The sequence below is a fragment of the Gambusia affinis genome, linkage group LG11 (assembly GCF_019740435.1).
Source record: "Gambusia affinis linkage group LG11, SWU_Gaff_1.0, whole genome shotgun sequence".
NCBI lineage: Eukaryota > Metazoa > Chordata > Actinopteri > Cyprinodontiformes > Poeciliidae > Gambusia > Gambusia affinis.
Window position 1 is genome coordinate 10,059,893 of NC_057878.1, and position 21,132 is coordinate 10,081,024.

A 21,132-nucleotide genomic window follows, 5' to 3' on the forward strand; every position below is an offset into this window, starting at 1 on the left:
AAGATGGATGTTGTATAATTTTGAGGATAAGGCTGATCTGTCAGACTACCTGCTAATTTGAACCTGTTAAAGTAAGCTTAGTGGTTAATTACCTGTATAGTCTGACAGGCATGGCTACCATTATTTGTGAGAATGGCAGAAACAGCCTGCAGGATTTTGCCTGTATCTCCCCAAGCGACCACAAGGCTGAAAAGGCATGCACAAGACAGAGCGGTGATGTCCTGTCCAGTTGGGTCGTTGGGCCCTGTGCTCCGGACCGTGGTCTCCAACAGCAGCTGGAAAAGAGACTCTAAAAACAAAGCAAAAATAAAAAATCGTGGAGGACTTAGATATTTGGAAAACAGAATAGAATTTTAAGCAATTACCATGATAGAAAGGCAAGTGCAAGTAGAAGTTTACCTAACACATCAGGAGGCTCCGTCTGAAAACCCTCTGGCTGTTGTCCCTGCAGCATGTCCAACAAAGCCTGCAGGCTGCGCAGGCACAGTAACGGGTGAGAGAACCGAGTCTCTTTAATCAGCTCAAAAACCCCACACAGGCCGATGCCGATGATCTGCAGATGAGGAAGGAAGCAGGTTTGTGTAAAGGGTCAGTGAGGAAAGATATTGTACATTTTGCTCACACAAAATGTTTTGTTGTTCTACATATTTTATTGCAAAGGGTGGATTAACAAAGGATTGGAATCCTGCTCTGCTCAATCTCTTATAGTATGCATACTTACTTGGGTCAGCTTAACCCTCTATTGTATAAATAAGGTTGCCACTTGGCAACAAATCACTTGAAGCCCTTCAACACACATACAGTACCTCCAATTTTACAATGTACTGCACTGAAAGAGAGATGAGACCCTAAGAAAAGCAATAACAGTGTTTAAATTTGTCACATAATTTTATGGAGGGAACTTTGACACCCTTTTCTACAGACCTCTTCACAGGGAGGGGGCTCACCATTTGACTCCTAAGAAATTATTTAAAAAAAAAAGTATTTTTATGACATTTTGTGACCGGGAAAAAAAATACATACTCAACAATAAATGAGGTAAGGTCACTATTCTGTGATTCATTGTGCTGTATATGATCATTTAATAATGATAAACTGTTAACATGTTGATGTTGCCGTAAGGCAACACTGTACCATTAAGGTTGCCATTGTATTGCTAGCCTGGCAAATTGATCTTCTAGAGTCTGCTATAATCATGCATTTTGGGAGTCCTTTCCATATTGCATATGACTATATTTGATACTCTTTCTTCCATTTACATCATTAATGCAACAGCATTTTATAGATTCTTAGGAAGAAAACCAATCTAGCTGTTCCTTTTTATGGTAGTGATGATGCATTAGGAATTAGTGTTGAAGAAAATGAGCAGCTTGCAACTTTGCAATGAGACAGTGAGGATGATGAGGACTTTGAGCCAACAATGAGGGTGAACGTGCAATTATTTCTTGTGTGTTGCATTAAACTGGCATGTTCATAACATACTAAACAAACTGAATTTGTTTGTTTTCTAGGTTCACATCTTCACTGGAAGCTGAGAGTAACTGCTTCATCAGCTTCCACGAGCAGTAAGGCAAAGACGGCAGGACCAGGACACTCAAATCAAATGAAAACCATTGTATCAATGAAATATGCCAATAAATTTAATTGTTTTTAGCTTTCAAATGATTTTCACTGTTTACTATTATTGCTACTGGACACCTGTTAGATTTAAATAAAGGTTTTTACAATAATAAGCCAAACTCTCGTTTTCATTAATTTCCACTATGGTACAGTGTTGTCAAAATAAATGAAAAAATAATATATTTTTTAATTTGTCTTTATTATGTTTACTTGGTTTAAAAAAAAACATCCCAAAGATTTTTTTGTCCAACTTGCATCATTACGCGTACCATAGAAGGTTAAATATCCATTGGGAGGAATGTTAGCTGAAATTGGATGTTTATGTTAATTGGATATGTGGAAGAGTTTGGCCCAGAAACAGATGTCCTTTCCCATCTTTTTTAGCCAGGCTTGTTAGACAACCAAATAATGCTGCGATACCACTGGAGACCTCTTCTTCTCTTACTAAAAAGTAAGCTTTATTGCATAAAAGTCCAATAAAAAAAGACAAATTGGACAGATTCCATGATAACTTCTGGATTTATTTTAAAAACATATTTCAAAGATTGTTTTCTCAACACATTCATGTTGTTAGCATTGCCAACACATATTTGCAACAGTTGGAACAGGATGGAATTAAAACTAAATCCTAAAAAGTATCGTATCATCAAAAAGTTTGGCTCAGAGATTATGTAAGCATGAAGACTTACATCTCTTTATCATAATCCACAGTGAAAGAATCTACATTGCTGTGGAATATTTACATGGTAAACACTGCTTCAGTAGCAGTTTTAATTATAAAGTGGGTCAGATTCAGGAGAAGCAGAGTGGCCTCCATCCTGTGCTGGAATATCTGAGCTGAGGAGGGTTTGGGTGGCACTGGTTTTCCAGTCAACAGGTTTTTATGGACCTTGTTGACTGGTCTCATCTTTGCTCTTTGCAGATGATGATCTGTTAGCATCGTCAGTGTGCAGTACAAACAGAAAGAGGTGAAGTGAGTCACTAAAGAAAGGGATTATTGGGTTTCCATCTCTGATGCAGTTATCCACTCAAGACGCAATCTTGTTCAAGCAAAAAAAGAGTGAATGAAAGATGACTTCCGAAAAAGGAACAAACAAAAACTTTTTAATGGGTACCGCACAATGGGAGATGATTAACATTTACTTTTCAGGGGCACATTCAGGAGCGATTGTATTAACAAAATGTTAGTCCAGTTCTGCATTTGTGAGTCCAAAGCCTGCACCCATATTTAAGCTCACACTGCATGTACGTAAAAACAGCACAACAACAAAGTGGCATGTTAAGAATCAGCAGACTGTAATTTACACATGCTAGATTTCTGGTAACTACAACTCAAGCCACAATAAGCATGAATAAGTCTGCCTGTTCCTTTATCAACAGCACTTACAAACCATCGGGGACTGGGGACAATGAGAGTGAAATGCAGAAAATGTCAAAACAAATAAAAATATATATATTAAAAAAGTTTGATGCTATATTGTTTTCAAAGATTAAAACATTAAGTTATATTTCTAACCCAATTTCCACATACGGAAAACATCTTTTTACTTATTTTTTCGGTTGTCAGTGCACGACATCTGTCAAGCACCAAGCCCATTTTTTTCCCACCAGTGAATAATTGGTAGATAATTGTGTAGACAGTTTGGTTGAGAGGCTACGTTTACCACCTTATTGGCCCTGCAATAGCTGTAAACAAACATTAAAGACCCTTAGTCTCCAAACAGCTGCTCTATTCCTGAGTTCTGATAACCGCATAAAAACAAAAACAAGATCACCTCTAGCCATGCTGTCTCACATAAGGAAATATTCCATCTTGTTACAGTAAATGGCAGTAAATGGCAGTGGCTAGGCAATTACCCAGGCACCAGGGTCATAATTTAATTACGCCACTGCCATAGCAACATGTCAAAAGTCGACAGGTTGACTCTGTTCTAAACCAAGGGAAAAAGTTGTAGCCCAAAAAATTATTCTTTGATCAGTGCTTAAAAGTATACCTGGTAATATCAACAAAATTGCAAAGTTTAGAGGTAAAGGAAAAAAAAGTTGAATTTGCACAATTAGAGCCATCAAAAGCTCATCAAAACTACATTTGTCTCTGCCAAGACACAAAGCAATGACACCACTACAAAAATGCCACAAACAACAACAACAAAAAAAACTCCTTCTTGGTTCATACCTTTGGCAGCTTTACCGCCGGCTCACGGTACTCTTCCTCCTCCTCGCTGTCCGAGTCGCCGCTCTGCGCCGAGGTCCTGGAGGCCAGAGCTAGGGAGGCCTCCTTCTGCTGCCAGTCCAGAACACAGTGTCGCACATTGCAGTAGACATTAAACGCAGAGGGGTTACTGTGTAGTTTGATGTCTGGCACGAAAAGAGCTCCATCTAGACTCTCGGCCTGTGGAAGTAAAAAACAAACAACAAAGATACTTTACTTGGTCACTATGTTCTCAATTAGTGCATTCACAAGTACATAAACACTGAAAGGAAACAAAACAAACAAAAAAAAAAACATTTCCACAATGGCAATTAAATAGAAATCCCAACTTTTATTCTTGTTTCTTCATTGCTGAAAGAAGCGATGAATTCCTCCTCCAAACCAAACATATTGGTAACACTTTATTTGATGAGGCGTGCATAAGACTGACATGACACTATCAAAAACACAAAGGAGTCTTAATGAATGTCTATGACCATTATCATGAAGTGTCATTCGGTAAATAATGACACTTTTAATGCAAAGTTGCTCTAAGAGTTACATTGAAAGTCCATTAGAAGTGACAACTTTGCAGCATTTTCAAAAATAATGCCACTTTAATACAAATTTGGAACTCTCAATGCAACTTTTGGAGCAACTTTGCATTTAAAGTGTCATTATTTACCAAATGACACTTCATGATAACAGTCAGATACTCAAAGACTCCTTCGGGTTCATAACAGATGTTCTGTCATGTTTATGACAGTATGGTGTCAGTCTTATGCACACCCAATAAAATAAATTGTTACCAACATATTTTTCAACTTCCATCTCAAAAATAGACATGTAAGAACTCCTATATATAAGGTGAACATTATATATAATCTCTAACTACAAAACATCTGTATGTCTAAAACGTACGTCGACCAAAGAGACTTCAAATTATTTACACAAAGCCATCACTATGTAATTGTCTACTCAGGACAGACAGGACAATCTATATGAACATAATGGGCAAGCTCTGTCAGCATCAGCTGAACAGAACTTACCAGATACTCTCAATGTTAAACTAGGATTCCTTAAGATAGCAGAGTTTTTATTTCTAGCAAACCTAACCACCATGTTGTAAACAACCAGAAATATCCTCAAGTGATCTGTGGATGAAGTATTCAATGTTCTCTATAATGTAGAGCCAGTTGGCTACATTATTAGTAATCTATCAGTAATGTGGCACTCTACTCAAAAATTTGCACATCTAGTAAATAATAGTTGTTGTTTTTTAATTAGCTAGCAGTAAAACCTCGCAAACCTGCACATTTGAGAAAAATCCAGGACACAGCTGGAATAAATTTATTCATTTGGCAAGAGTCTATCATAACTGAAGTAACTGCCATTTAAATATCTCACAACCAATCAACTGTGCCAAATAAAGTTAAACAACTAACTGTAGCAAAGTTGAGTGAGGAACCACGTTTGTCTTGCCACTGCAAACAGTAAAGAGGGTGAGCTTAAAAAAAAAGGTCAATAAAAGGCTAATTTAAGGCTTTGTGTAAATATTTGCCAAGGGTGCCAATAATTTACTGAAGGCCCAGAACATAGATCTCTTACCATCAGAAAGGATCACACGGGTCCAATGAAATCACAGGGAAAAGCTCATTTTTTTTTGATACTCTTTTGCAAATAGTAAGGTATGATAGGCTGTACAGAATTTGGCATTGTGACATTTATTGTTCAGTGAGCAACAGATTGGGTGTGAGTCACCGCAGCGTGTGGCCGCAGTCTTTTTGTTTGGCAACAGCGATGTCATGTTAGAGAAGGCTAAAGGGACAGGAAGGAATATAGTTCCATAGTTTAATAAAATTAAACAATTTAGATCATTTTGTCTGTTAACGTGAGTATCGTCAGCAGTACCTTCTTACTACTAGTGAATAGTGTTACAGAAATAAACATTTAGCCAATTCTATAACTTATTTCCCTACAATAAGAAAAATAAAAGATTTGGAAATTGGCTACAGAAGAAATTATAAGATGCTGTAAAATTTAGACTGGACAGTTTTTTTTCCAAGAAATGGTGGTATAGATCACTGAGTTTAACTGATTTATTAAGTTTGCTTTAATGCTGAAAAAAAAATCTGTTAGTTTGTCTTAAAGCCAATTTTGACCATAGAGCAACTAATCCAAACAATTCGAAGGCTGCCTTCTGCTATTTTATACTCCATTGTTGAAGGCTACGCAATAAAACTGACCCTTAATTTATATACACCGTACTCAGAAAAATATTTCATGTATAATTAGCGATATTCAATGCTGATTATTGCCTCATTGAATAAAGAAATAAAACATAGAACCTGTCTGGCAATCTTAAAAATCACGATTTGATCTTAAAAAAGAAATTGAAATTACTCATGAAAAATAAAGTCCTTGAGATCCATCAGTCTTGAAAAACATCCGACCTTTCTAAGGTTTTGTGTTTTCAAGAAATAGTGAGAGCCACTATACACAAAATAAGAAAAGACTGAAGAGATCATGCTTCCTACGGGTCCTTCCTACTAAAATTACTCCAGGACGCCATTAGTCCAGATGGTTGCACCACTGGAAGCACTGCAGGCCTCAACTGTCTCAGTCAAGGTCAGAGGTGATGATTTAACAATAAGAAGGACATGGGGCAAAAATGGCATCCATGGGACCTTGAGAGGTTAAAACTCCTGCACACCAAAAAAGAACAAAGTGATCCTTCACATTTGGCACAAAACATCAAAATGATCCAAAACTTTGGTGTGGAATTTTTAAAAGGTGTGAGTCAAGCAACAAAATTGCATCTGGAAAGTAAAAGGAAGCAGATGGGGAAGAGAAAAAACATGGTGGTATTAGTGTGACAATGTTGAACTTCTTTGCTGGTTCAGGACCTGGACAATTGTCATAATTGACTGAATCAGAAATTCTGGTTTCTGGAGTGGTCTAGTCAAAGTCAGGACTGTAAACAGATTAAACGGTTTGATCTTGCTTCAAAACCCATACAGTGTCACCTACTGAAAAGAAATCTGCAAATAGTTGACCCAAATGCCAGCACAGAGATGAATTGCTTTGAATATTACTTATTTCCCAAAAAACACCTAATATATTTAACATTTATAGCATATAGATGACAAGAGTTGATGTTTCAGAATATCTTCTGAAATGAACATCAAACAGCTCAACGTGACAACTCTCCTCCATTACTGAGATTTTCAATATGAAGACTTGTTGTTGTTTTTTTATTATTGATTTCACTCTCAATATAAATGAGGAGGGCAACCCACCTGGGAAAATTTGGATTAAAATAACTATTCAGATTAAAGGTTTTCTATAATCATTATTATCAGACAAACTGCAGCTGACTGAGAAACTCGATTTTACTAATTTTACTAATTGCTGACTGCTTTCCCAGTCCCACCAAGAGAAGTATTTTAACTGCGGCGAGCTCTAAAGAACTGCATCGATCCACCCAGGATCTCTCGCACTGCTGTGCTTCTGGCATCGTGATCGCAGGAGGTGAGGTCATCCATTGAGGGTGGGGGGGTGGGGGGGGGTAATTTATTATCAACTAAAACCTGAAGAGGAGGAGAATGCTGGCTCCACACTCCCCAAACGGTGCTGTCAGCTGGTCTTTTGCCACATTAGTAGCGTAACCTTTTGCGACTCAGGCTGTACAGCACTCATGTAACAGAATTAAAGTGTGGAGATATTCAGAGCCAGCAAACTAAATCATGTCAAACTTGTGCAACAGAGAAAATAAAGCGGAATTCTTTAATTATTTTCTACCTGAAAAAAGGGAGTGTTTCAAAGGGTTGGATGCAGAAGCTCCACGCAGATCTGTGAGTTTTGTAAAGTTCACAGGAGCAGCACTCATTAGTGAGAACGATTAATTGTTTAAATATGCCAACGAATAGCCATCCATCCTATCTGAAGGCACGCAAGAAAATGAAGATCCCATTATGCGTTATGCAAATCCAAACGGCACACTCATGGGTTTCTTCTCACTGTGCTAAAGTACAACGCAGGACTCCAGCAAGCTGCCCAGAGCGTTTCTGTGTGCTCCGCACTGCTGTGCACTTAAAAGTTTTACAAAGCCACTGCCAGACGTCCAACGGCACACTTTGTCGAGGAAGTATTTCAAACTAATAGAAAATTGAAAACAGAGGGGGTGCAAGCCAACATGGTAAGCTGAATTCAAATTATGTAACGGACTATTTCATGAGTAAAACACGGAAAATCAAATCAAAGAGCTCTGTAGTTGCTGAATCGGTTTGTGCTAATATCAAGGGGCCCAGGTGTCCCGTTTCTAATTTTAAGACTTGTTTTGAAGTAAGAAAGGAAGAAGTTCTTAATTTCTGCTGCCTTGTTGATGTAAAAGCAACACAAATGGACGGGCCAAAACTAGAGATGAGTCGATTATTGTTATAATCGTCAACTAATTTAGTAATCGATTAATAGTAAACAGGTGTAAACACACTTAAAAACATGCAATTTGCTGAAGGAATAACATAATCAGAGAAGTAACAAAGCAAAACCATAGAAAGATATATATTCTTTGCCACAAATGATCAAGCGTTCACTAGTGCTATTAAATTTTAGGCAATAAAATGTTTTGGGTTTTTTTAAAAGAAGGAATTGAATCCTTTGTTTATTTGGATATTTTAATGTATTTCTAGTTATTGTATGAAAAGGCTGAAGCTGTGAAATAAAAAAAATCTGTAGAAAGTGCCAATTTTTTTTTGATCTGATTAATCAATTAATCGTCAAAATAATTGATAGAATAATTAATTGACAAAACAATTGGAATATAAGTCCAAGCAGTTATGTCTGTTAATTAGGATGATTTTCTGTTTAAAGCTAATAAAAACATGACCACTGAGATTAAATATTACACTATACCAATAAAAAAACATTTTAAAAACAGAAATATGGGCTTAATGAAAAGTATGTTTAGTACCTGATTAAAGGTTATTTTCAAAAAGTATTTTTAATCTGATAAACGGGCCTCGTCAGAACGCACATTGTAATTTATTGCATATGACTGCATACTGCGAATTCTTCATAGGTGCGTCGTTACTCCAATCACAATATCAGACGGTTATTTAAGTATGATGCATTCAGGCATTTTATGGCAGCGATGTGATCGGTGATGCTTATTGTTTAATGCAGCATCAAAATGCTAGAGAGTAAAGTGTTTCTGCAGAAAACACTAAGCATTTATACTTGCAACAAATATGACTTATTTGTCATATTTGCAAATCATATCGTTATTGCAGCAGTCAGTGACACCGCCACATGTTGAATGGCTTGCTGATAGCATAAAGCTCTAATATTAATTATGATTAACTCGCATTTTTCTGACTCATTTCTGTCTTTACCATTAAACAATGTCCAACACGCTTAATATCTCAGCCACTAACAACATACTTGAGGCGTGGTCATGTCTTTTCTGATGGCACCCTTGCACTCTTTTGCAAATGCAACACTGTACACGCCAATGCTGAAATGACAACTACAAATAGATTGATATTGCACTTGTAAAACCTTCGCTGTGTTTGTGAAAGCGTAGGTCCTTCTTGGTTTCCTCCAAATTATTGTCAAAATCTTATCTTGTTCTTTTTAATTCCACATTGTGCATTGTCTCTCCTCTCGTGCTCAATGTATCTTTACATCACTATTACAGTATAATTCATTGAGAAAATCCTAATAAAAAGCAATTCAATAATACCTTATGACGTTAAAATAAACCATGTCAGTTTTTTAACCTTTAAGCTCAAGTTTGTGCTTCTCAAGTAGTATTACATGTACTAGCTTCACTCAAAAAAAACCCCCCGTCATTTTCAGAATGTTCAATATTGCTTCTAAGCTTGTTGAACCATTTCAAGGAAAGACCTTTCTGCCTACAGCTCGGAAAAGAAGATTGTTTCTTCTTTCCAAGGATCTGCTCCATATCTAACTGGTTGAAAGCTGAATCCCTTTAAATATTAAGAGCCACAAGTTAGAAAATAGATTTACTGTAATGTTTGAGTCTGCATCAAATGATGTTAAACGATGGATGAAGATCACATCTACACATCTAAAATATCTGTGTACATGACTAGAGACATCATATCCATGTCACTAACACACCAATTATGGCTTTGGTGGAAATAAACCACATAATAATCTCAAGTATCAGAGCAGAGTCCTGATTAGGAACCAGAGATAAGGACTCTAAATGTCATCACGATGCTTTGCAGTATTTATATCATCGTTTTTGGTTATCGGTAAAGTATTTAAAAATTAATCAGTAGAGCTACCACTGCATGCTGTTAGACAATCACAAACACAGATGCTGCTCTTAAGATATATTGCACTCATTAGCAAATCGTTTACTTCAGCACACAAGCAGTTACATTTACTGCAACAGGGGAGCCTGAAATAGTTGAAACACTAAAACTATACCAATCCCAAACACACCGTCCCATTCTTCCAGACAATAGGAGTTTTCCTGATTGCAATCATACCACTTTTAGAACAATCATATCCCCATAGTGTTGTGATAATTCTCAAACCTAGTCTAGATCAAGACCTTCTTATAAGACGCAACAATTACGCTTCTAAGAGCGTCTTACTCGCAATAGAGAAAGAGAAAGTCTATTGCCTTCAGCAGTTCCTTGTCTGTCTGTGTGATGTCACCTGTGCTGTCTAAAAGTACTAAAGCAGAACAGATAGCAGCTGAAACACCAGTCGTTTAAATTGTACAATGTTCAAATGAAAAGTGCGAAGTGCACAACACAGGAGAACCTCTTTTGTATGTTTTGTCCATACACAATGACTTGGTACTACATTTATCACATTGAGTTACGTTGCATATATGTGAATTATCAATGAGACACAGAAAAACAAAGCAAACCAATGTTAGCATGGCATTTTAGCAAACTGCTCTGCATGAAAACATAATCAGCTGGAGATTAGCGTGAGTTTATAAACTGCAACCATATGTAGAGATACAAATAATAAAGTTATGCTAATATACAGTAGCACACTAAATTATTTAATGCCTTGATGCAGTAGTATTTTGTAGCAGTCCTTCTGAAATTCCAGACGGTAGGAAAAAAAAAATCTAGATCCACCAGGTACATCCATGGCATTCCTTATTTCCTTAGTATCATAATTACTCTGATCTGCATCTAAGAAAGAAAGTCTCATCAGTACATTCATAGTAATAAGTTCTAGGAAAAAGCTCCAATTCAAAATGTAAACAAACGTTTTCAAAGCTCAATATCAATCATCACATAACATAAAAGTTTGGACTTTTGGGAAATGTACACAATAAGGAAAAAGAGATGAAAAGCATTTATATTATTACATTTCCAAGATACTTAAGAAAACTAGAAGTTTTATGGTGATAATGACTTCAAGCAAGAAATGCATGATGAGGAAATTGCTTAGCGTACCATATCATACATGTTACTACTGCAATTATACACAATTGTGATATGATTTTAACAAAAACAAATCACACATCTGCCTACAAACAAGATGTTACATAATTCTCTTCATAGAAATGACAAGCGTGCGTGTTTTTGTTTTTTTTTCTTTTTCGTTTTGTTCTTTGCCCTACTTTCATGTTTCAATGCAGCAGCAGAAGAGGAGCTGAAGAAAATTCAAACCACTCTACTGTCTGACTGCTCCAGTGTCAGAGGCATGACAGAGCAAGAGTGAGCGTGACAAGTACAAATACGACATGACTGCCCATTGTCCATCTAACAACAACCCACAGTTCTTATGCCTCCCTGATATCCAGCCTCACTTCTCTGCCTGTAGAGGTTGTCACTTAATTTTAAGAAGAAATCATCTAAAAGGAGTATTTTTACTTGAAGAAAACTTGAAACATTATCAGACAGATTCTTTTTTGTAGAATGGAGCATCATGACATATTTTCCACATCTCCTTGGAGACCTACTCTCTTAAAGAAACAGTGGAAAAGAATAAATACAACCTTCAGTATAATTCATCTCGCTTATAGGTTTGAAATAATTTGGGATCAAAACAACACAACGGCATCCTTTTATCCAGACCTGGATCCTCCTTCGAATGAAGGAGATGGAGGCAGGAAACTGTTGCTGTGGAGATGTGGAACACATTAGGTCGCTTGGCAACAGCCCATCATGCACAAGTCAGAGCCACTCCCCGAGTGCTCCACATTCAACCTCCCCAACTTCATGTTTGGAGGGGCTAAACTGCACCTGACTGAGCTTAAAACCAGGACAAAATAATTATCCTGACATAAAAAGACAGATCTGCAGAAAACCTGTCCTCATCTTTAATCACAGCCTCAGTTCAGACACTTCAGCAGAGAGGATTAATCGTAAGATTTATCAAGAAACATTGTGTGACATCTATAGATTATGTCATCTTCAACTACCTAGGAGGCTTAACAACAAATAAGAAAACCAGTGGAACTGTGAGCAAACAACCCCCAGAAAGGAAAATAGAAAAAAATGATTTTCTAAATCAAGTGTGGTATTAAAAAAGCAAAATAGAACATCTTGGCATATCTTACCTTTGTTCTTGATTTGACTTTTGACTTGACTTTTTGTCGCCGTTTCAGTTTCTTCTTACTCAAGGCCTTCTTCCCTCTGGAAGTTCACAGAAACAAAGCGGATAATGTAAAGCAGAACCGTTCTATAGGCATTTGTTTAAACTTTCTAAATTCCATCCATCCATTTTCTGTTCACCCTTGTCCCTAATGGGGTAGGGAGGGTTCCTGGCGAGAGGAGGGGTACACCTTGGACAGGTCGCCAGTCTGTCATGGGGCAACACAGAGACATACCGGACACACAACCATTCACACACACACACACACACCCACACACACCCGCACACCTGACAGTCATGTTTTTGGAATGTGGGAGGAAGCCGGAGAGAACACACGCATCCACAGCGAGAACATGCAAACTCCATGCAGAAAGACCCTGGGCCAGGAATCGAACCCAGGACCTTCTTGCTGCAAGGCAACAGCTCTACCAACTGCGCCACTGTGCAGCCCACTTTCTAAATTCCTTTTAACCAGATCCATCCATGTCTTTTTAAGCAAAAAGACATTTAGTACTGAAATCACAAAAGGAACCGGAGCTGCATATAATCCAAATGTGAGTGCTAATGCATGCTCTCCCTTGCAGTGCTAGTGTCTTTTATATTTTCACGGCACTCACGTGCTCAGTTAGCACGTAAGCTCATTTAGACGAAAATCACTCAAATTTTATTTTTAGGGGTTGAAGGATTAATCCAGTTCCGAGTTCTCTGCATTAGCTCCGGTGCAAAAGTTTCAGGCGAGATGAGATAAATTAAACCTGATGGCATGTACAGCACCACTCTAGAAAAGGAGTCTGATACCACACATAACGGGATAAAAAAGAACAGTGAAGTGGGAGAACAACATCTGCTCTGTTGCACATTTAACAGATTCAAGCCTTTCTATTTGCGCTGTGGAGCTTTAGCGCGGTTAAAAAGATTTTAAAAACCACGAGAGTACTCTTTAGTGAGACTACTGCTTTTTTGTCTCAACTGCCATTTTCAAGCACGCTCAAGCAGCTCAGGTTCTGGGGAGTGCTTTGACTTCTTGAGCTGTCTGAATGTCTATGTCTTAATAATCATTTTTTCAGTTCTTTTTAAAAGTTTAACAGACCTTTCTAGGTCTTTTGGAGATTGGAAGAGAAATTAGGTTCCTTAAGAATGTTCGCCTAAAAACTATTCTTCAAACTGGTCAGGTCTTTGTCGTAAAATACATCCTTCATGACTATTAAATCAATGGAAGCTGCTGCAGGAGAATTTAAGGAGTTTAAGCACAGGATGCGTTTCAGGTTTTGGCAACATCCCTTGTGGTCAAAGTATAACTTTAGCAGAAGGTACAGCAATGTTTTAAAAAAAAACTGACTCCAAAACCACCATATTTTATCATAATAATGGCCAAGCAGTTGATGGGTCTTTTCACGACACCTCCCACTTCTTCCTGCATACTGCTGGTCAGCTGACTATAAACAGAATAGTCTAGCGGCTTTGAAATACAGCTGCCAGTAAATTTCACAGATAATCTGTACTCTTCATTAGTCAACCGACTGTGGTTCTGTGGGGAGAGTAGATGTTTTGTAATTGGAAGGTTTTTGGTTCAATTCCCAGCTTCGTTTAAATGCTGTCATAACTCAAAATTATTTGATCATGAAAACCTCACCAGCACTTGTTTAGTAATTGCCTTTCTTTAATTTACAGTCATATTCAATAAATTTGAATAAAATAATTCTCAATGTGTCTCAGTTGTCAAAGATTAAAAATATCTTTTGAAAACAAAAGTTAGTTAGGTAATAAATATGCTTTTCATTTATGTTTTTGAAAATAGCTTCTTTAATTGGTGTAATCTAATATCCTACTTTCTTGTCAAGTTTTCATTTGTTTAAAGCAGAAGATCACCATGATTAAGAAAAAAATACAAGTGTTTGACTAATCTTCATGATGTGTTTCACTTGATGATGGATTTACTGTAATGGGCTTTTCAATAATATTCCAATTTATTGAAAGGGTTTGTATATTAAAATACAAGAAGATGAGAATGAGGGGAAAAAGGGAAATATCTGCATTATCCCACGTTAAAACAAAAACATGATTTTGGCTTCAATTACAATCCATTAGTCACCCCTGCGCTCTGAATAATTGACATCATCCATAAAAAAATCTCTCTCTGGCCTTCCATTAAAACCAGTAATATCAGAAATCCACTAATATAAATAATGCTAGACAGGATGACATGTTCATTTATATTTGTTCTTGCACCGTCTTATGAGCATATCAATTAGTTATAATAAATATCGATTCAACAACCAGACGATTTATTTATTTGTCAGACTTTATGGTCCAAAATTACAGGTTAATTATTTGGTTTCTGATCGATCATCAGAAACCAAATAATCTAATTTCGTTAGATCTTATCAAACTAAACAACCTGACTAGAATGACGTAAGTGTATTATGACAGAAAAACAAATCAGTTCATTTTGTTGCCAACACGTTTAGATTAAACCCAAATTGCCATTTGGGTTTGTTTAGATACGAAGTATATATATATTCATAGTGTTATATCCATGTTTACTATTATCACTCTCTTTTCTGTAGAACTGACATGTTTAGATAACATAGAAAGGGGCTGATGCCAAACGTTTGTAAGCTGGCTAACAGTGACGCTGTTGGGCCTAAAAGCATGTACACGGCAACACTAAACGACTAAATTGACCAGCGCATATTGTCAAGCAAAACTGGAAAGATTTAGAACATGCTTAATAAAAGAAAAACGTCAAAGATTAGAGCTGAGTTTGTTTACGAGCAGCAGGGTGTCACCCTCTGTCCAAAACAAACTGGCAATCTGATGTAATGACAGCTAGCTAGCTAGCTAGTGTGAGTGAAAGCTGCTTTTATTCCCTATGCATTAGAACCTAACACTTCTATTTAATAATTTATTCAGTTTTGAATCACCGCTTAATGAAAGTCACATTGTCCGGAACACCCGGAATAAAAAGTACCCACATAAAGGTGAAGCAACGTAACGTTAGCTGGGGTTGTACCCCTAAGCTAAGGAAGTCAAACAAATTTAGCAAATAACAAGATGACTCCGCAAGGAAATTATTGGATACACAGCATACTTGTTTGAATATTAAAGACGGAACATTAATACAAGTCAGAATAATATAAATTATTAAAAATATTCGACTTATCACCGCGACGAAAGGGTTAAAGTTAGCTAGGTTAAGGTTAGCTTACAGCCGCTAGCCCTGTTATCCCTTCAACTGACAGAGCAGCTCCGTGTATCATTTTCTGTTGGCCACTTACCTTCCCTGATTTATCCCCTGCTCTTTATCATTGATGGCAGTGGTATAAATCCGTCTGTATCTTTCCGCAAGGGCTCGTCCTGAGAGTAAAAGCTGGTACCGAGTCCGACAATCCGACTGGGCTCCGAGAGTCGGGCACGAACCCATTCCCGAACCGATGGTAGTGAGATCGGCTCCCACTCCAGAAATTACCCTGACACCCAGCCCCATGGACGGCGATAAAGAGGGCAAAATTCCCCCTCCACCGGCGGCGGCCGCTGCCGCAGCAGCACACATCATCGTTTAGCAGAACAATGCATATATCACACAGTCAGGTAGTATCCAGCCATTAAATGCAAGCCTCTCAACGTCAAATCCGCCACATGTCACATCATAAGTCCGCTTCGAGCTGCAAAAAAACCGCAATTAGCATCCACTGTTCTCGGTTATTACAGACGCAGAGTAGGAGCCTTTCTGACGGTGCTGCTACGGGGTTCCGATGCGCAGTGTCAACACGTCGTTCTCCTCCCGAAGGCAGATCTCTTCAAGCCACAAGAAGAAAATGTAGCAGAATAGAAGAAACGAAAGTCCTCATGAATAAAGCTGCCGTGTTTCGGTTTCATTCGTTCTTTGAATATTTCTTGACCCCGAAGAGGCAGCACCCTCAGCAGGGCTGCCATCTTAGCTCCATCATCCCGCCCCTCCCAGACTCAGTCCTGCGTCGATAGCATGTTGGGATATTTTCATGACAAAACTGAGCTGTGCTATTATCGATTTGCCTAACAAATTACCGCTCTGTGTAAATAATTTCGTGTTTTTACGCAGCCCTGTAAATTATATCATCATTGAAAAGTAAACTTTTTCGCAGTTATGCTCAAAATGTGCAACTCATTTTGATGATGCTTAAGACCAAAATTCAGTTTCCCAGAAAAGTAGAATATTATAAAACTGTTCTGACATCAGATTTTATATTTAAATATCACATTAAATTTTTTAAAAAGCGTAATCAGACACAAAAACTCTGATATTTTAACAAATCAAACAAAACATTACTAAAAAAGTCTAAAATCGTTACAAAAAACCCAACTCAGAAGAAACACACACTTCCATAAAACCATTTGAAACCAGTACATTCAATAGAGAATGTGTATAGGCTATATTAGAACACCACACGGTACTTCCCATCAATCCTTTTTCCTGCATGTTCAGTTGACCTCCAAATGGTCCAGCACCCCCAGAAAATAACATTAAAATGATAAAGCTTGTGCACAAACAGGAAGTCTCACTTTAACATAAGCTGTAACTGAGTTCCTCCAGCATCACCAACTGACTTCACCCTGGACTTTCACCAACTTGGACTCCGTGTTTCTTCTCTCTTCCTCAAAACGTTGGGACCTTGGCTTCCAAATTAAATGCAGAATGCGCTTTCCTCCAAAAAAGAGGACTTTGGACCACTGAGGAGCGGTCCAGTCCTGTTACTCTTTAGCCCAGATGTCTGAAGTTATCTTTTGTTCAGGAGTGACTTACTGACTGAAATGATTGCGATGGACTGGCGGTCTGTCCAGGATGTACCAAGCCCCTGCCTCTCACCCGTTGACAGCTGGAGATAGACACCAGCACCCCTCCAGACCCCAATGGGATAAGGGTGTAAGAAAATGGATGGATGGATGAAATGGTTGTAACCCATCTTCTGAATGCATCTGTGTGTGGTAGCACTTGAGGCTCCATTAATATTGGACACTCCTCATTTTTCAGCACTATCTGCTGGACAAATGTCAATTCAGTATCCCATGCTTCCATGATTGTGTAGCCCATAAAATGCCCATAGCGTAACATTTCTTTTTTTTGTTTTTTTTTACTGGTCTTGTCAATATTCAGTTTATTTTATAGAAGCTTTAGGAAGTAGATGGGAAGTAGAAGTAGAAGGATTTGGGACTTTTATTAGTAATCCACAATCCATAATCATCTAAATTTAGGAATACTTCATGTAAAAATGACTTGCTTGAAACATAAATTAATATAATACATGTTAAAATGGAACAATGTAAATAAAACTGCAACTTAAAACTGCATAAAAACAAACTTAGGAAAAAAATCTGCTGACCCCAAGTAAAATATGCCGGCAAAATGATGACAAAGTGGGACAAAAGTATTCTTAAAATATGTGAGACAAACAGCATATGAAAAAGCAAGGTCTCATATAAATTTGCATCACCAGATAGGTTAATCAAGGTCTGTTATCCATATGACCTTTAAAAACAAGGTTGGCTTATGTTGAAACTGTTTTGGTTTTATATAGCACACCCTAAAATGTATTTATTGGTCAACAAGATCAATATTATTTGCTTGTATAGTTCACCTTTCCCTGATGAAAAGTGTGAAACAGTGAAACTTTGATCTCAGACATGCCCTCCTACTGTACTTGCATAAGAGTTGTAGCCACCCTTTGATTTTACAATTATCCTGATAAAATCACCCCACTGATTTTTATTTTATTTTTTTTAACCACTGAAGATGTATTAATTTGTGTCTAAACATAAAAAAATGGATTGTATTGCTAGAATTCTTAGAAATACAGAACAGGGGTTCTGATTATATTCAGACCTTCTCTTGTCAAGGAGCAACAGAAGGATGGTGCAGGAGGGAAACTGTCTTCGACAACATCAGTCTAAATGTCAGTAAAGGCCAAAACCCGCTGTGGTGCAGAGGTAGACATGAACAGCAGGTACATGAAGCAGACATTACCATGATGTAACATGCAATGTTTGCGATGTGCAAAGATGTATTTAGCAAGAAATAAATCCTCCTGGACTTTTCTGCTCTCAGAGGGATGTCTCCTGCTAGCGTACATTCACATTTGCTGAGGCAGGGAGAGGAACAGAGATGCATGCGGCCGCTTGCGTTGTTTTATTGGCTGCGAGGCTTTGCATCGGCCCAATGACAAGGGGAGAAGTCCATCTATATTGTCTCCTTTCATAGCAACCCAGAAAGCATTTGGTGGCTATCAGCATCAGTAGCAGCGTGCTACACTGATGATTAAGAAATCATCAGTGTTTTTCCTTGAGTTTTTGGAAACATGCGACAAACAGAATCCCTGAAGAGTATTTTCCTGTTAATCCTTAAATAGAAGGAGTGATTTGCTTTTTTTGTGCAATCTGAGCACTTATCTACACGAGGAGTCCAGTGATTTAACCCCTGGTTGTATCATCCCTCTTTTGTTCCATCAAGGAGGAGGAGGAAGATTATCTATGTTCACCATCACTTCTATATACATTAGGAACATGTCAAACACACACTTTAAAACTTTTTTCAAGCTTTTAGCACTCATTTCATGACATTTCCATATCACATTTAGGCTAACATTAGTATGAAAATTGATAGGGCTGCAAAATAAGTCACGCATTCAAATCCTAATTCACAGCAGTCAGCCACATTTTGTAATTCAGTTAGCCACAATTGATTGAGCCATGATTTGTTCTCCCTGCCATAAAAACACAGACTGTGTATTTAAACTGTGACCTTAAGCTCATGCACGAATGAAGAATACCGCAAGACAATGATTCAAAGCGCACCAACATGTCCATCTTTTAATGCTTCATACAAAAAAATTAAGATTTTGGATCCCAAGTCCAGACCTAGGTTACAATGAGATTTTGTAGCTTGAACTTTAAAAGAATATTTGTACTCAAAACACCTGCATTGTGGCTGAATTAGGAAAAAGTTGTAGAATGTTGTATAACATTCTACAAAGTTTGGCAAAGCTTTACAACATTCTACATTCTACATTCTACATTCTAAAGTTTTATGTACAACTTGCGAAAGGTAATTTGTTCTGATTTTAGCTGGGTCGCATGTATGTTTGTGGCAGGATACATACTTGTCAATTACGGGGATCAAAGCACGAAGTTGTATGTTGTATAATTATTCCACCCTGAATTAAAGAATGGTTCAAATTCATTATTAAAGACCACAGTTTACATGATATTCGTGTCCATACTGAGTAGATGTAAACTTCTGACCAGACCAATAGGTGTGAATGTCGAGCTGTCAGGATAAAATGCTGCATCAGCTAGTGAAACCACTCAGGATTCGTTCCTGTAAAATAAGAGACTTCTAAAGCATATATGCCTTAGTTACAAAAATATTAGATTCAATACAGAGCTACAGAAGCTACAATAAAAAAAGTTATCTTTAAAAGAAATTCTCTGGAGGAGCTTCCAATGTCTGACCAGCCAAGAGACAACAGATGCTCCCAGTTATAAACATCACATTGTGATATTTTGTTTAAGCTTTACATAGTTTTAAAGAAAAAGGAAGATTGTCATGTTTCCTGTAAGTCTCAGAGAATATGAAATACATTTCAGTAACAGAAACCTCTGAACATTTGAATGAGTGATGCAAAAGTCTTCATATGGAAGAGTCTATGTTTATTTATTTTCAGAAACCTGGATGTATACTTGGATGTTCAAGTTGTTGTCGTTTGCTGTTTGAACTTGATATATTCGCCAGTAGAGGGCAGTGTGGCGGGTTCATTTGGAGGGAACCTGGACCGATGGAAATGCTTTGCTGGAGATGAAAAGTTTTGTGTAGAAGTGGTTTGCTAAAAAAAAAAAAAAAGAAAGAAACACTCATTCTGTGGCAAAAAACATACATTGTCAGACATTATATTTCACAAATATTTATTATTTTCATTTTATAGCATTTAATATAATATTCAAATTTATTTCTTCAAATAGAGAATTTAGCACATACTTGAATGATTATGGATATTTTGACATAAAAAGAGCAATCTCTTGCCTGACTCCAATTAAAATAAATATATGTATTTCACATGGTCTTAATGAGCTATTATGATTAATTTAAACAAATAGCTGTTTAAATTACAAGTTTGGTATTTAAACAATTAAAAACTTCACTTTTCTGAGCATCTGTGAGTTTTTGAGAAAACAATCTGTTACCAATGGGTTTGATTAACATTTATTTAGCGTTCATTCTGAGTATTGTCATCATTACAGGTCCTGAGCAACTCAGGATCTATAATGAGAAAGTAATGAATGTTACTAATGTTTGGGGATGGCTATAATAGGCAATGCAGAGTAAAAAACACATGTGAGAGCCTACAAGTTGATCTTCATCAGAACACTACTTTATAAAGCCTGAAATTCAAAAGAGCTTTACAAAAAGTTTGTGGGGAGTTTTTCTTGTTACCAATAATTGTCCAAAATTGACAAAAAAACCCCCAAAATGGTTTCAACTGTCTTTGGACAGTCACCTCTATTGTTCTGTCATTCTGGGCCTGTCTGCATTCCTTCTTCACTGTCAGTGACTGGGAGGGGTTAATCTATCAGAGACATGCAGTCGCACCCAAGCCAGGTATGAAAGTGACTGTGCACCTGTCATACCTCTGATCACCCACAACATGGCACACCCAATGGCACATTTCTTACTTGCGCAAAGTCTGAGTTTT

At 37.4% G+C, this 21,132-nt stretch overlaps 1 protein-coding gene across 15 annotated transcripts in view; it reads right to left on the reverse strand.

The window, feature by feature from the left end:
* Nucleotides 1–16,127, reverse strand: part of mycbp2 (MYC binding protein 2) — a 72,878-nt gene extending 56,751 nt beyond the window's left edge. For all 15 annotated transcript variants that reach the window (XM_044132717.1, XM_044132726.1, XM_044132713.1 and 12 more), the window contains exons 1-5: nucleotides 15,688–16,127; nucleotides 12,375–12,450; nucleotides 3,797–4,012; nucleotides 400–553; nucleotides 93–289 (exon numbers count right to left, since the gene is read on the reverse strand). In XM_044132717.1, the coding sequence (XP_043988652.1) occupies nucleotides 93–289; nucleotides 400–553; nucleotides 3,797–4,012; nucleotides 12,375–12,450; nucleotides 15,688–15,965 (921 nt within the window). In that variant the 5' untranslated portion in view covers nucleotides 15,966–16,127. The remainder of the gene's footprint in view (nucleotides 1–92; nucleotides 290–399; nucleotides 554–3,796; nucleotides 4,013–12,374; nucleotides 12,451–15,687) is intronic.
* Between the last annotated feature and the right edge of the window lie 5,005 nt (nucleotides 16,128–21,132).